The 12,560-nt window shown below is 45.1% G+C and overlaps 1 protein-coding gene across 1 annotated transcript; it reads right to left on the reverse strand.

The window, feature by feature from the left end:
- Positions 1 to 301: 301 nt before the first annotated feature.
- LOC118429895 (leucine-rich repeats and immunoglobulin-like domains protein 1) lies at positions 302 to 12,196 on the reverse strand. The gene is made up of 7 exons (XM_035840522.1): positions 11,843 to 12,196; positions 9,541 to 9,834; positions 7,537 to 7,815; positions 6,551 to 6,781; positions 3,910 to 3,978; positions 1,715 to 1,897; positions 302 to 1,138 (listed from the first exon to the last, which is right to left on the reverse strand). Exons 1-7 carry the CDS (start codon positions 12,147 to 12,149, stop codon positions 1,062 to 1,064), a joined length of 1,440 nt encoding a protein of 479 aa, XP_035696415.1. The 5' UTR covers positions 12,150 to 12,196; the 3' UTR covers positions 302 to 1,061.
- Between the last annotated feature and the right edge of the window lie 364 nt (positions 12,197 to 12,560).

Genomic DNA, 12,560 nt, shown 5'->3' on the forward strand with positions numbered 1-12,560 from the left:
TCCTTTAATTACACACATTGCCACGTCTAATTGATCTGTTGTTTCCAAGACTCTCTGGCTAGAAGAACATTCAGACTCACCAGAACTAAGGAGGTTAATATGTAAAGAGAATCTATAACCTCCTTACCAGAACAGGTAATCCACCATTTTCTTATGAACACTACAGTAGTTGCAACCTTTTTACCTTCGTTTCTTGATGTTAATATGATGTTTATGATACATGTTGTTATTCTTACTTTAGCAATTCGGCATGGCCTTTAAAAATTTAATGAAGAAAGCAAACACCAGTTCTATCCACTTCTTTATTGTAATTTACAGATACCCACCGCTTAACACAAGTCCAGACATTTATATACATAAGTAAATCGTACCATGTAGCCACTTCAGCTGTGTAATCATGTTTTACTGCTAGATGTGTCGTCTGAATTCTCAACAAAAACCGCTTTCATTGCCAAATACCGTGACGAACAACCGGCCGCTAAAATCTGCCCGGGGGTCTAAAAGCGTAAAATTGGAAAATTGAAAGACATTTTAATTGAAGCACTAAGACTGCTGCTCCTACTACAGTATCCTGGGAACGTGTTGGCGTCACAAAGTCTCCTCTCGGTCCCAGAGTGGCTCCGTTAATGGCAGGTGTGAAGCGCCTGGAGGGTAGGAACCATTGGAGCGATAAGCGCCATTTTGTCTTCACTTTCGTTTTCAGTGAGCGGACTGCAAAGAACTTCCTTTGATCCACAATTGTCGTTTGGCACCATATGAGGATGTCAATGTGCGATATTTCAGTGGATGGTCAGGAAATGACGTCAGGGAGCTACATGCTCCCATTGGACGGCGCTTAATCTGAGAATGACGTAAGAAGGGGTACATGCCCCAATTTAACGGCGCTGCCAGACGATGACGTAGAGAGTCTACGTGCTCCCATTGGATGGCGCTGATTAGAACATTAACGTAAGGGAGGCTAAGTGCTCCCATTGGACGGTGCCGAACCAGACGATGATGTCAGGGATTCTAAATGCTCCCATTGGACGGTGCTGAGCCAGGTGATGACGTAACGGATTCTTCTAAATGCTTCCATTGGCCGGCGCTGAGTCTCGCACCTCTATCGTTTGGTGAACGCCGGCAGATTTAATTGCGAGCACTGAAAATGGAGAGACAAAAGAAAGTTAGAAACTCCCAAGGACACCCTAGCCTTCCAACGGGAATGTGAACTGTAATTTAAAGTCAACTTGTATAAGTACAGCTGAATATCCCATACTGATAGAAAATACGGGCCCTTTGGATATCCGTCTTCAGTCTTCCTTGGGTAGAATGACCCATCACGTGACTCATCGAATGAGTCAAATGCGACAGAAAGATAATCTCCAAGCAGATGTACCGATGGCAAAGACTATACCCATGGGCCGAAACAGTATCCATTAGCCATCTAGTTTTCTTTTATATCCGTTAGCTAATAGGTACTGTTTCGGCTCATGCATACAGTCTTTGCCATCGACATATCTGAATGGAAATCAACAGAACGACAATTATTTCTATTCGTTGTACGACAAATGGAGGGTCATGCTACCTAAAGAAGGCAGTAAACACAATCGATGATTTGTAAAGCAATTTCCTTGAGATGTTCGATCTGGAGCTAGTATTTTACGACACAGATAAACTTTCATCCAATATACGACTGTTGCCGATATCGCATTACTTATAGGAAGTTAGATATAACCTTCACTGGAGGAGATGAATCTGACGTAGTTGGAGGGGAACAGGCCTATCCTGCCCCGCAGGTAACCCAAGCACCAGCCGCCATCTTCCCCCTCCAGCACCTCGATGACGTCATCCATCTCCAGGCGCAGCTCGTTCTCCTCACGAGGTCGGTACGAGTAGACGGCACGGGCATAGCGCCTTTCTGTTGGGACCAGATAATACTTCATTAACGACAGTTGCCTCCAGGACAAATAGAAAATATTGTTTTTTTTATGTGTCCGTGTTTGGCCTAGGTCCTAATTCCCAACCCCGGGATCTGGCCGGGTAGCTTTCGGAGACCAAAAATAAGGTAAGAAAGGCAACAGAACACACAAAAAACTTTAAACGGACTTGGTTCACGGCACGGGCATATCGCCTTTCTGTTGTGACGAGAAAACACCTCATTAACTACTAACAACTGTAAGAAGTGGTATTTACCTCCATGACAATGGGGGTATTTTTCTTGGTGTGTCTGTGTTAAGCTAACGCCACATTTCCACAAAGGGTCAGGCCGCTGTTACAGTGCTTCTTACGCTAGGCTTCAATAGTTAAAAATAACTGTGACGTCCGCCATACAAACGGCCTGTGGCAGCTGCTGTAAAACTGTATCTGGTGAGAGAATGGAGCGCTGATGCCTGTTACCATGGCAACAGCATCATTCGCTAGACCTTATCTAAGCACAGGAGAGTCGTCAGGTCAGAGTTTCTCCCAGATACGGACAACCCAAGACATAAACACGGACATAAAAGGAAAGACGGAATCCGAGATAGTGGGAGAAAGCACGAAAACATCATGTGCTTTCAGGGAATGTCTCAACACCACAAAATTACTGAGGCAGAACATTTTATGCTAGGATAGCAAATGTCTACTTTATAAATGCCTATGTACAGAAGCTAGTCCCACCCACGTGTGTCTGAGTGTTATAGATACTATGACAGTCTCTAGTATCAGCCTCACGGCCCTCATGCAAGCCATGGCTATATGCCTTCCTATCCCTGGCTTTCTGCGCTCATTCTGCCATTGATATATTTGTCCAGTCCGGGATATCATCTTTTCTACTACACATGCCCAAATGGAAAAGACGAGAAGCTACTATAGCGTTAAGACCAGGAGATCTACTGCAAGCACGGTTGAGTCGGACTTAGCTTGCAGAAGTCATGAACCCTTTCGACCATTTGACTGACTTGTTTTTAAAGCCAGCAACAGCCTTTTCTGTAGATATATGGTGTCTTCGCCGGCTTGAGTACATTTCTAAGCCCTGGATCAGGGTTTAATGTCTTTCCCAGACACAGAAAGAATGTCACAGCTTTAGTGAAATGAAGCTATCATAATTGACCGTTGAACTCTGTAAGTTAGCGTGAGGAAACGCTCTAGGAGTGAATGCCTGGCTGGTGTACCAATGAGCCACTCCCAGGGCGCCAAACTGGCAGCTTGAAGAAACGTTTTCTCGATTGAAGGTTTTAAAAGAGACAGTTTGTAATAATTTTGCAAGTAAAACACATGGCGATACGAGAGTTGATCATTAAGTTCTCAGAAATGATAATCACGACTCAGATTTCGAAGCATAGATGTCAAGTATAAAGTCTTTTCTTTTCAGGCTACTCACAGTAACGTTAGGTAAGGAAAAAAAACGGCCCCGAAAAAAATCCTGTCCGGACGTTTTTTATGCAAATCAAAAGAATGCTCGACTGCAGCTGTTTTCTTTTTCGGGGCCTTAACCTTTGACATGTTACCTACAACTCCTGTCGCCGCGCATGCGTTTTGATCTCTATGAGAGGGCTTATTGTACTAGGGCTTTTTTTTTTCAGACAAAGTTTCCGGCAACTTGCAGGTTACAGGTATCAGAAACATCACACCCAGCCCTGAGAAGACCATACACGAAAATGACAAAAGGTGGTATCTCACTTTACTAGTGGCACTGGTACGGCACTGCGGGGTTGGAAAGATTGCTCAGCGAATTTCAAAGATAAAGAACGAGTTTTCTTACGCTTTGTGTATTTTGTTAAGTCATACTGACGTATTACACAATATCTGAATTGTAAAATATACAATATAATGTACAAATCGGCAAAAATAAGAACAGTGCTGCAGTGAAAGAACCTCGCAGTGGCGCACCGGTGCCCCAAGTGGAGTGAGATACCACCTAAAGCCAAAGAAAAGTGTCAGAATAATTACCTTTTCTGCCTATGGACTTCCTGATAGTGTTGATTCCTCCGTAGTTCGGCGCCTTGTTGGAAGGTTTTCCTGGAGGGGAGAACAAGTCATGTCATGATTTACGACACCAGCATGACTTACGACACATCATGATTTACGACGTTGGAGAGTAAGACACATGATTTATGGCACAGAACATGACCCTAAGGCTCTGTTACGGCGGATGCCATCAACGATACAGAAGTTTGCATGTTCGGAGCAGCACATAAGATATTGCGTTTCAACGGCTTATTAGATGTCAGTTTGGTATATTGTGCATTAAAGAGACTTTAGGGCTTAAGTTTATTACACTCATTCATATTATGTGTCGTTCATTCTTTCTTGTTCGAGTTCCAGAACTTGTTCCCTTGAGTTTATCTTTTTTTTTTTTAGTTTGCCCCGGGGCACTCTTGGAATGATCTGCCGTCAACTTGAGCGCAGCAGCAAAGAATACTTGGTGACCTTATTTTCGTCCTTGTCGTTCAGAGAGAAGCAAATATAGCGTGCGTGGGGGTTTATGAAGATCTCGGTGCCGAATGGCTTTGTGGAATCAAATCTCATAGTACATGTCTTGGTGAAAGATTCTTAAGTTTATATCAGAGAAGTCTGACATGTTTATCTGAAAAGCAGTACATGAAAAGTTGTACATTTTTATCTGAAATGCAGTACATGTATATGGTCACTTTGGTGAATCTTGGCGGGATATACGAACTACGTGCCCAAAGTCAAACTAGGTCATTCGATAATTCATTAACCCGACACTTAGAGATGATATATATCATTTACCAGGTGGCTCTTCGCTAATGGCGATTGTGGATCAATGTCCCATCTATTACAGTGTGTACTTAGTCTCTACCAGACAAGCTATGCTGACTATAGGGAGAATTATTGCCAGGGGCAGTTTGGTCTGGTCTCTACCAGACAAGCTATAGCCGATGCTGAGCATATCTGCCAGGGGCAGTTTGGCTACCATAGCCATAGCCATAGGGTTTAATTTGGAAGCACAGGATGGGGAACAATACCCTTTCCAAAGACAGACTCTGCTGCTGGCCAATTATTCACCCTATTCTAGTATTCGTTAATCTCCGAGTATATCCTTCGGTAGCATGAGATAGTATCGAAAGCTGGCAGAGAAGTGAAGCCGGCCCAGGAGTGTAAATACTACAGGAGCCCGTCTGACTCCTTTTGGCTGGCTTTACTCGTTGGCCAGCTTTGATACTATCTTTATGGTACCGTAGGATCTGCTTGGAGATTAGTATTCGTACCCTATAGGAAGGCCTGGTGGAGGCGAGTGTTTATCGTACTCTGGACCATGCCTCTCATCTCACCTCACCTTACCTTACCACAGCCCCTTCATAAGATAAGGGCACAACCCGTCGTACGTGCAACTGCGTGCTGTCTACGTACAAAAACGTGGCGGACGTGGCATCCCAAAAACGTACGGACAAAAACAACGTACGGCGGGTTGTGCCCTTAGCTATAGTCAACATGTTAAAACAAATGATAGTTCAGGTTGTTTGGATTAATGTGAGAATGAAAGACCGTCGCTTGTTAAAGTCGGCTCAGTGGCTTTTATCGCTGCAATCACAGTAAAAGCTGCACTCGTGACAGGAACGGGACGGAGAGAACTCCGGTTCGCTTTTACAGTCTCATAAACTTTTTACGGACGTCTTTGTCGAGAGCTCGGAAAATACCATCAACGTAAGTTCGTAGACTCTTTTGATGAGTAATGTTACGAGGGTCGGTCGCTACTGTGCTTACAAATTTTCCTGCCTCCTAGGGTCTGAGCAGGGAACCTTTTTAATTGGAGGGGCGGAGAAATTAGAGTGATGTGGCTGTAACTCAGCTAACTAAAAATAAGATTGCAATAACATAAAGCGCAGCTAAGAGAATGTAGTTTTTTTTTACCTATTTTTTTCAATGGTCCTGCTTATTAGCATGATTCATACTATTACTATTAAAGTAGGTCTCAGCAACGCTGTTTGCCTAAGGGTAAATCCCCACACGAGTGGGCGGTGGCCTAAAACCTATCAGTTCCGAGCTCACAGATTCCCCATTTTAAAATAGCCTTCGATGTTTTGGGTTGCTGGGCTGAAAAATTGAAGAAGTAGAAAATAGCCAAACCTTTGCCAGTGATGCGATGATTAACGTCCGTAAAATGACCATTGTTCGGTCACTTTTTTGTGGGCTATTGATTATTTACGCCATGAGGCAATCATCAAGAACTCTATCCATAACGGCCACTTGCCTACTCTGACCATGTTTTAAGTTCATCCAGTGGTCACTATAGACAGTTTGACTCTGGTCACAAGTACTTTCATGTTCCTTCCATTTTACACAGTTAACCCCACTCTGTCCTCACTAACCACCTGTCCTTAGCAACCATGTTCCTTCAGCCCTTTGAGTGGTTGCTGAATCCAGGTCTATCTGTACAGTGGAAGCCAGTCAATTGCACAACGGATTAACGCACACTTCTGTTAACTGCAAGAAATCCCAAAACCCCAAACCAGTGCGGTCTAGCTGGATATCTTTGCATGATTGCACCAGCACGAAATACGTTGGCAAATAGACTGTGCATACAAGCGGCTTCCACTGTACTAGGAAAGGTGTCGTGTGCACCCACCTGGCGTTGCAGTGTACGGTGGCGGTTCCTTATCCTCTCCCAACTCCCCCCTCTCGGTAGGCTCCCGTCTGCCCATGTTGTAATAAAAGGCGAACTTCTTCTTCTCATCTTGGAGCCGCCGCCGTTTGACTAGGTAGGCGGCCAGGGCCACGCAGACGATGAACCAGAGTCCGCCGGCTGACGCTCCGACCACCACCGCTACCGTCGAACTTGTCACGCCCAGTCTGGACTCTAGCGGAAAGGAGGAGTTACTTATACCCCCCTCACATTAGGCGCGATTCGATCGAACGACGAGTCTGCGAGCTCTAAATTACGAGGAGGCATGAACCTGACGGGAAGGGGGAACTCTGCCATTTCTTCGTCGGCATCAGGGTCATGCCTCCTCGTAGACTCGTCGTCCGATCGAATCGCGCCTAATGTGAAGGGGGTATGAGGGCGCGGTCACGTAGGTCGTGCGAACGTCTTACGATCGTTAACTTCTGGCACTTTGGAGGACAAAGATATACGTCTCTTGCAAAGTTCAACTGCCTTGGCCAACAAAATGCTGTTTTAGATCCATATCGGTGGTTGGTACAGTCACAGCCTGATTGAAAATCATATTGGATCAAAATCGTGCGACGATCGCACGACCTATGTCGTACGATTTTGATCATCGCGGACAAGCAGGCTATAACAGACCCAACACCGACAAATAGATAAGACAGCCTTTAGTGCAGCAAGGTAACTGACCTCTGCAGGGCACTTGTACGGTGGTCGCAAAAATGCCCTGAGCTAGTGATTGTACAATGATCGCACGACGTATTTGACCGCACCCGTTGTCTTCTTTTTGCTTGATTCGCGGTTAGAATTCAACTTTAATACATAGCAAACATAGCTGTGTTGACAGAATAAAGTACATTGAGGTCTTCTAAAACTATAATTACCAGTTTGGAAATGTGACATAGGCCTTAGCCTTTTCTAGAACTAGAACATGAACTAGTGTTCACCTCTGATAGTGAGAACCAGTGAGCTGGAGGCGCCCCTCCCAACGCCATTGCTTGCCTGACAGACGTACTTCCCACTGTCGTTCACCCGAACGTTTCCCAGCTTCACGGTCGAAGTGCGCATGTCACTGGTGACGGAGTGGACGGCACTGCGCAGGCGCGTCCCGTCACGTGACCACGTGATGTTTGGAGGAGGGTTCCCGTCTGCTACACATTGTACGGAGACGCTGTCTGCTACCGTTGCGCTCAGGGAGTCGGATATACTCAGAATGGACGGCGGATCTGTGTAAAAGATCACGTAAACATTAGGTGAACATCACGTTAATATAATGTTATATTGGGATGTACACTGTGTTGGAATGTAAACTTTTATGCTACAAGTTTTAGGGAGACCCTGAATGCAACAGGAGCACAGATGGAGTGGTGACTCTGGATATGTATGAAAGTGGTGAATTATTATCTTCGTGAACATCTTCCGAATATCATGTGATGCCGGGAGGTGTGTCCCTTTCTTCTTCTGTCGCGCTATGTAGAGATGCTGGCTGCAACAGGAGCATAGGCGTAGCCCGAGAAACCTATGTGTATTATGGGTCTGAGTAAAACATAACTATATGTGAACATTCCGTGAATATCATGTGATATATTAGATGGGGGTCCTGACTGCTTTTAGCTGTGTAGGGTGGAGTCTGGGAAACTGAATATCTATTGTGGGCCTGTGTAAATGAGCAATGAGCAAAGTAATCGCAACACAACTGGACATGCTAGAGGGGGGGGGGGGGAGACTCATCTAACGCCAACAAGAGAAGAAGAAGAAAAGATATGTGATGATTGCATGAATAATATGTAATGTATTGGATGAGGGGTCCTGATTGCTTAACGCTGTGTAGGGATACTAGGTGCAACGACAACGAACAGCAACACTGGTGGATACAGTTGAAGAGGTTCATCAGTCACATCTAAATAGTTACTCTAATGTTATTCAAACAATGACGGGGGAGGGGGGCTCTGTTGATTTACGAAAGTCTGGACCTAGTCTCGTGCTCTCTCCCAAGACTAGGTCAATCCGTGAACAAGATGTGCAGTAGGACATCGAAAATTTGGGAGTATGTCTCTATGCCCTTAATAAAAACCGTCACTGTTTGAAGAATCTTGAAGTACCAACACTGGAGGAGCCCGAGACCCCGAGGATCGATGCCGGGCCTGGCTGAAAAATCACACCCACAATTAATCTGACACCCGTCCGCCCGGGACCGAGAAATCTAGAGCAGGCCTAATGTGTTCATCGACAGACACCCCAATTAAGTCTTGTTCGCTTTGTGTAGGACACTCCTGGGAACGTTCAGACCTATCACCCAGCTTTCCGGGCTATCGATATAATACCTGGGTACGAGATGTCATGGCCCCGAGTATCGGGCTCAGGCAGCCAACAGGCGCTTGTTAGGCGTATTGATCCTGTCAAACGGACCGGATCACCGACTCATGGATACTGATATCGTACCGCTGCCGGGAGTCCAAGGTCTAACACGTACATCAACACTTAAACAAGGGCGATGATTCACTCCAACAGGTCCTGTTAAGAAATACATATAATCTTACGTCATAATTTTACGTCAGCCTTTAGATATAACCGAAAGCTGACAACATTGTTAAGCTAAATGTGGATCCAAATAAAGTCAAGTCAAGTCAAATTCCTTATCCTATTTTGAAATGATGAATACTGGATCAATCATAGTTGTTATATACTGTTCAGAAGACTATTTTGTAGAAAGACATGTTACAAAACGAACATTAATACACCAATAAAAACAATAATTGAAATATGTCTATATCCATATGTGAAATATGTACATATATATATATATATATATATATATATATATATATATATTTATTTATTACTTTATTATATATACATATATATATATATATATATATATATATATATATATATACATACATATATATATGTGTGTGTGTGTGTGTGTGTGTGTGTGTCCAAACACTTACAATGAACTTTGACCTGCAGTGAGGCCCTTACGACCTTGACCACGTGATCAGCCACGCATGCGTACACGCCGGCGTCGCTCTTGCCCACGTGGCGGATGTGCAGCGCGGGGACGACAACGTTCCCGTGGGAATATTTAGCGGGCTGTCGCCTGGGGTCAATGACCTCGCCGTCCTTCTCCCAGTGTAGCGACGTGATGTTGGGTTTGGCGCCCGCCACTGCGCATGTCAGGGATGTCGATCTCCCTCTGGTGATGACGTACGGGTTAGACGGGCCCACACGAACTGTAGGGGGGACTGAGAAAATATTGTCAGATAGGCTGTATATCTAATTTTAAAGTTATTAGTAAGCTATTTTAGGGTCATGGAGCAACTGATTACTAAGCGTAAATTACTAGTTGTGGACTTTGAATGTGCTTTCTATCTGTGAGTCAAGGGTAGACATAATTCCTCATGCATTTCTAGGTCGATTCATCATTTATGCCGCCAGTCTTGTCCATTTCCGTCAGAAAAATCCGACCGTCTCATCATGTTACATACAATGTAAATGGTAGTCTGCTCAAATGACCAATGGTCATCAAACTAACTCACTAGTTCCGTTTTTGACTCAAGAAGACGTAGCTGTGCAAATCAAGAGAGTGCTTCCACGACACACCCGGCAAGGTACCGGTAAGTTCAGTCTTAAAACCATGACAGGTTCAGTGTTGAACCAAAAAAGACCTAGCAAAGGAAAGCTCAATGTTCAACTAAGCAGAGAGCGTTCTCACGCCACACCTGGTAAGGTATTAAGCGATTTTTACGTTCCGTAATAATAATCTGCCCATATGACCTGAGGTCTTTTAACCATCATACGTCCGCTCGGTAGGGTTTCAGTCTTTAGACCATCACAATTTCAGTGTTGAACTCAACAAGACCTAGCCAAGGAAAGCTCAATGTTCAACTCAGCAGAGAATACTAGTACCCTCACGTCATACACGGTAAGGTATTAAGCAATAACGTTCCGTAATAATAATCTGCCCATACAGGGTATGACCTGAGGTCTTTAGCCATCATACGTCCCCTCCGCAGGGCTTCCGTCTTTAACTTAAACCATCACAAGTTCAATGTCGAACCCAAAAAGGGTCTAGCCAAGGAAAACTCAATGTTCAACTCAGCAGAGAGTACTAGTACCCTCACGCCACATGCTGCAAGGTATTAAGCGATTACGTTCTGTATGATAATCTGTCTATATGACCTGAGGTCTTTTACCCATCATACGTTCCCTCCACAGGGTTTTCTCCACCATTAACCGCCTACCACGACCCCGGGCTGGGATTTGACCACCAGCTGTAATCCTGCTTTTATCGAGGTGCAAAGTAATCGGCCGATAATCGAACTGTAAATCCGGCGCCCGGGGAGTGGATTTAGCGCCAACCTTTATCGCCTTGATCGTGCAGGTCGGGAGGTTAAAACGCCCGGTCCGCGCCTGTCAGAGGTTTGTAAGTCTGCCGGGACATCGCAGCTTTTAAGCCGTGGCAGGTTTACGACGTTTCGACGTTCTGCGGTCGTATGCTGGCACGTTTACGACATTCTGACGTCCTGCGGTTCAATAATCTGACCACAAGTGGTGACGAGTGGTTTTAAGTTGTTATGAGGCTGGTCGCAATCGTGTGATGTGAGGCTTTGTAAAATTGTTGGTGTTCTCTTTCGTTTATCACTGTTGTGTTAAATCAAGACTTGATACGAGTTATTCCCTTGTGTCTTTTCCCCAACCCGACACTTTCTATTTCCGATGTGACATAAAAATGGTTATTTGCTCGGATGTAAAACACGACCCAAGTCGTTTGGCTTGCAACATTAACCTTGAAAGTTAAGTCAGTGACCATCCACAAACGGGTGTGGTGTAGTCATAACGGACCCATTCATTCCATCATTCTCTTATCACATTATCTGGAAATCACAGCACCAAGAAACTGCTGTCAATAATTAAGAGCTATACCTTATTAGGAATACGCCACTAATGAAATCACGTTTGGCTGATGTGGTGTGCAAAACACAGATCATCGTCACCGAGTTGTGCCCAAGTAATTAAAAAAAAGTCCTTCACGCACCAAATTTTGCATCGAGTGGCGCCCATCTCCGTTTCTGTAGCTCAGTGGTCAGTGTGTTCCACTACAGTAATTGTATTCCAAACGCTGAGTGTTAAACCGAATGTACCATTGGCCGGGGATCCAACTTACGTCCTACTGACTGGAAGGACTAGCCATTGGTCATTGCGCCCGTTACCCCACGTGACTGTGCGTAAACCAACATCATGGAATCTTACCCATGAGTATCAGTTGAACCTGTCCCTCGCTGCTGCCGACCCCCTCCACAGACACAGACAGGATGTACTTCCCCTCGTCTGCAGGTTTGGTGCGGGCGATCCTCAGGGACGCCTGGTCCTCTAGAGAAGTCCTGCCGACGTAATCTCCGTACGACTCCCTGGTCTGGAGAGGAGGGTAGTAGGAGAAGATCTGCGTGCGGGAAGTCGGTTCTCTGGGGTCCAGTTTGTACCAGGCGATGTTCATGACCCTCCTGTCGGTGCTGTAGGTGGCGGGGAGAGTCACGGGGTCCCCCGAGATCGCTTCCATCCTCTCCGGCAACTTCAGGTGGATCGTTGGGACCGACTGGCAGCCTACACCTGCAAAAAAAAAGAAATAGCTTAGAATGAAACTGAGCTGGCTCCTGCAGGTAGAAATAGCTGCTGTAGGGTCCAAACATACACAGAAACATAGTACGGACTGACAGCTTCAAGCTGTAGTTGAACAGAATCCGGTTAAATGAACCGCATGTACGTTTATGCAGGTTACACAATCTAGGTAAGCAATATTCAATGGAAATTCAATCTCAGTTTACAACTGGATGAAATTTGGAGTTTTGCTTCCGGACGCTACGAGTGTCATTCTTCACTCTTCTTTAGGGTTACTGGAATGAACTGGCAGAACAATCAAATACAAGTACATCTAGCTGGCACCGTTTGTAGAAAAGTTGCGCCGACAACG

Source organism: Branchiostoma floridae, chromosome 14, assembly GCF_000003815.2.
Source record: "Branchiostoma floridae strain S238N-H82 chromosome 14, Bfl_VNyyK, whole genome shotgun sequence".
In the NCBI taxonomy this organism is placed as follows: Eukaryota; Metazoa; Chordata; class Leptocardii; order Amphioxiformes; family Branchiostomatidae; genus Branchiostoma; species Branchiostoma floridae.

Coding starts and splice junctions, on each gene's coding strand:
- LOC118429895 (XM_035840522.1), bottom strand. CDS start 12,149: ATGGAAGCGATCTCGGGGGACCCCGTGACTCTCCCCGCCACCTACAGC. Junction 9,835..11,842: donor GGTTCAACTGATACTCATGG/GTAAGATTCCAT, acceptor ATATTTTCTCAG/TCCCCCCTACAGTTCGTGTG. Junction 7,816..9,540: donor ACTGCAGGTCAAAGTTCATT/GTAAGTGTTTGG, acceptor TCTTTTACACAG/ATCCGCCGTCCATTCTGAGT.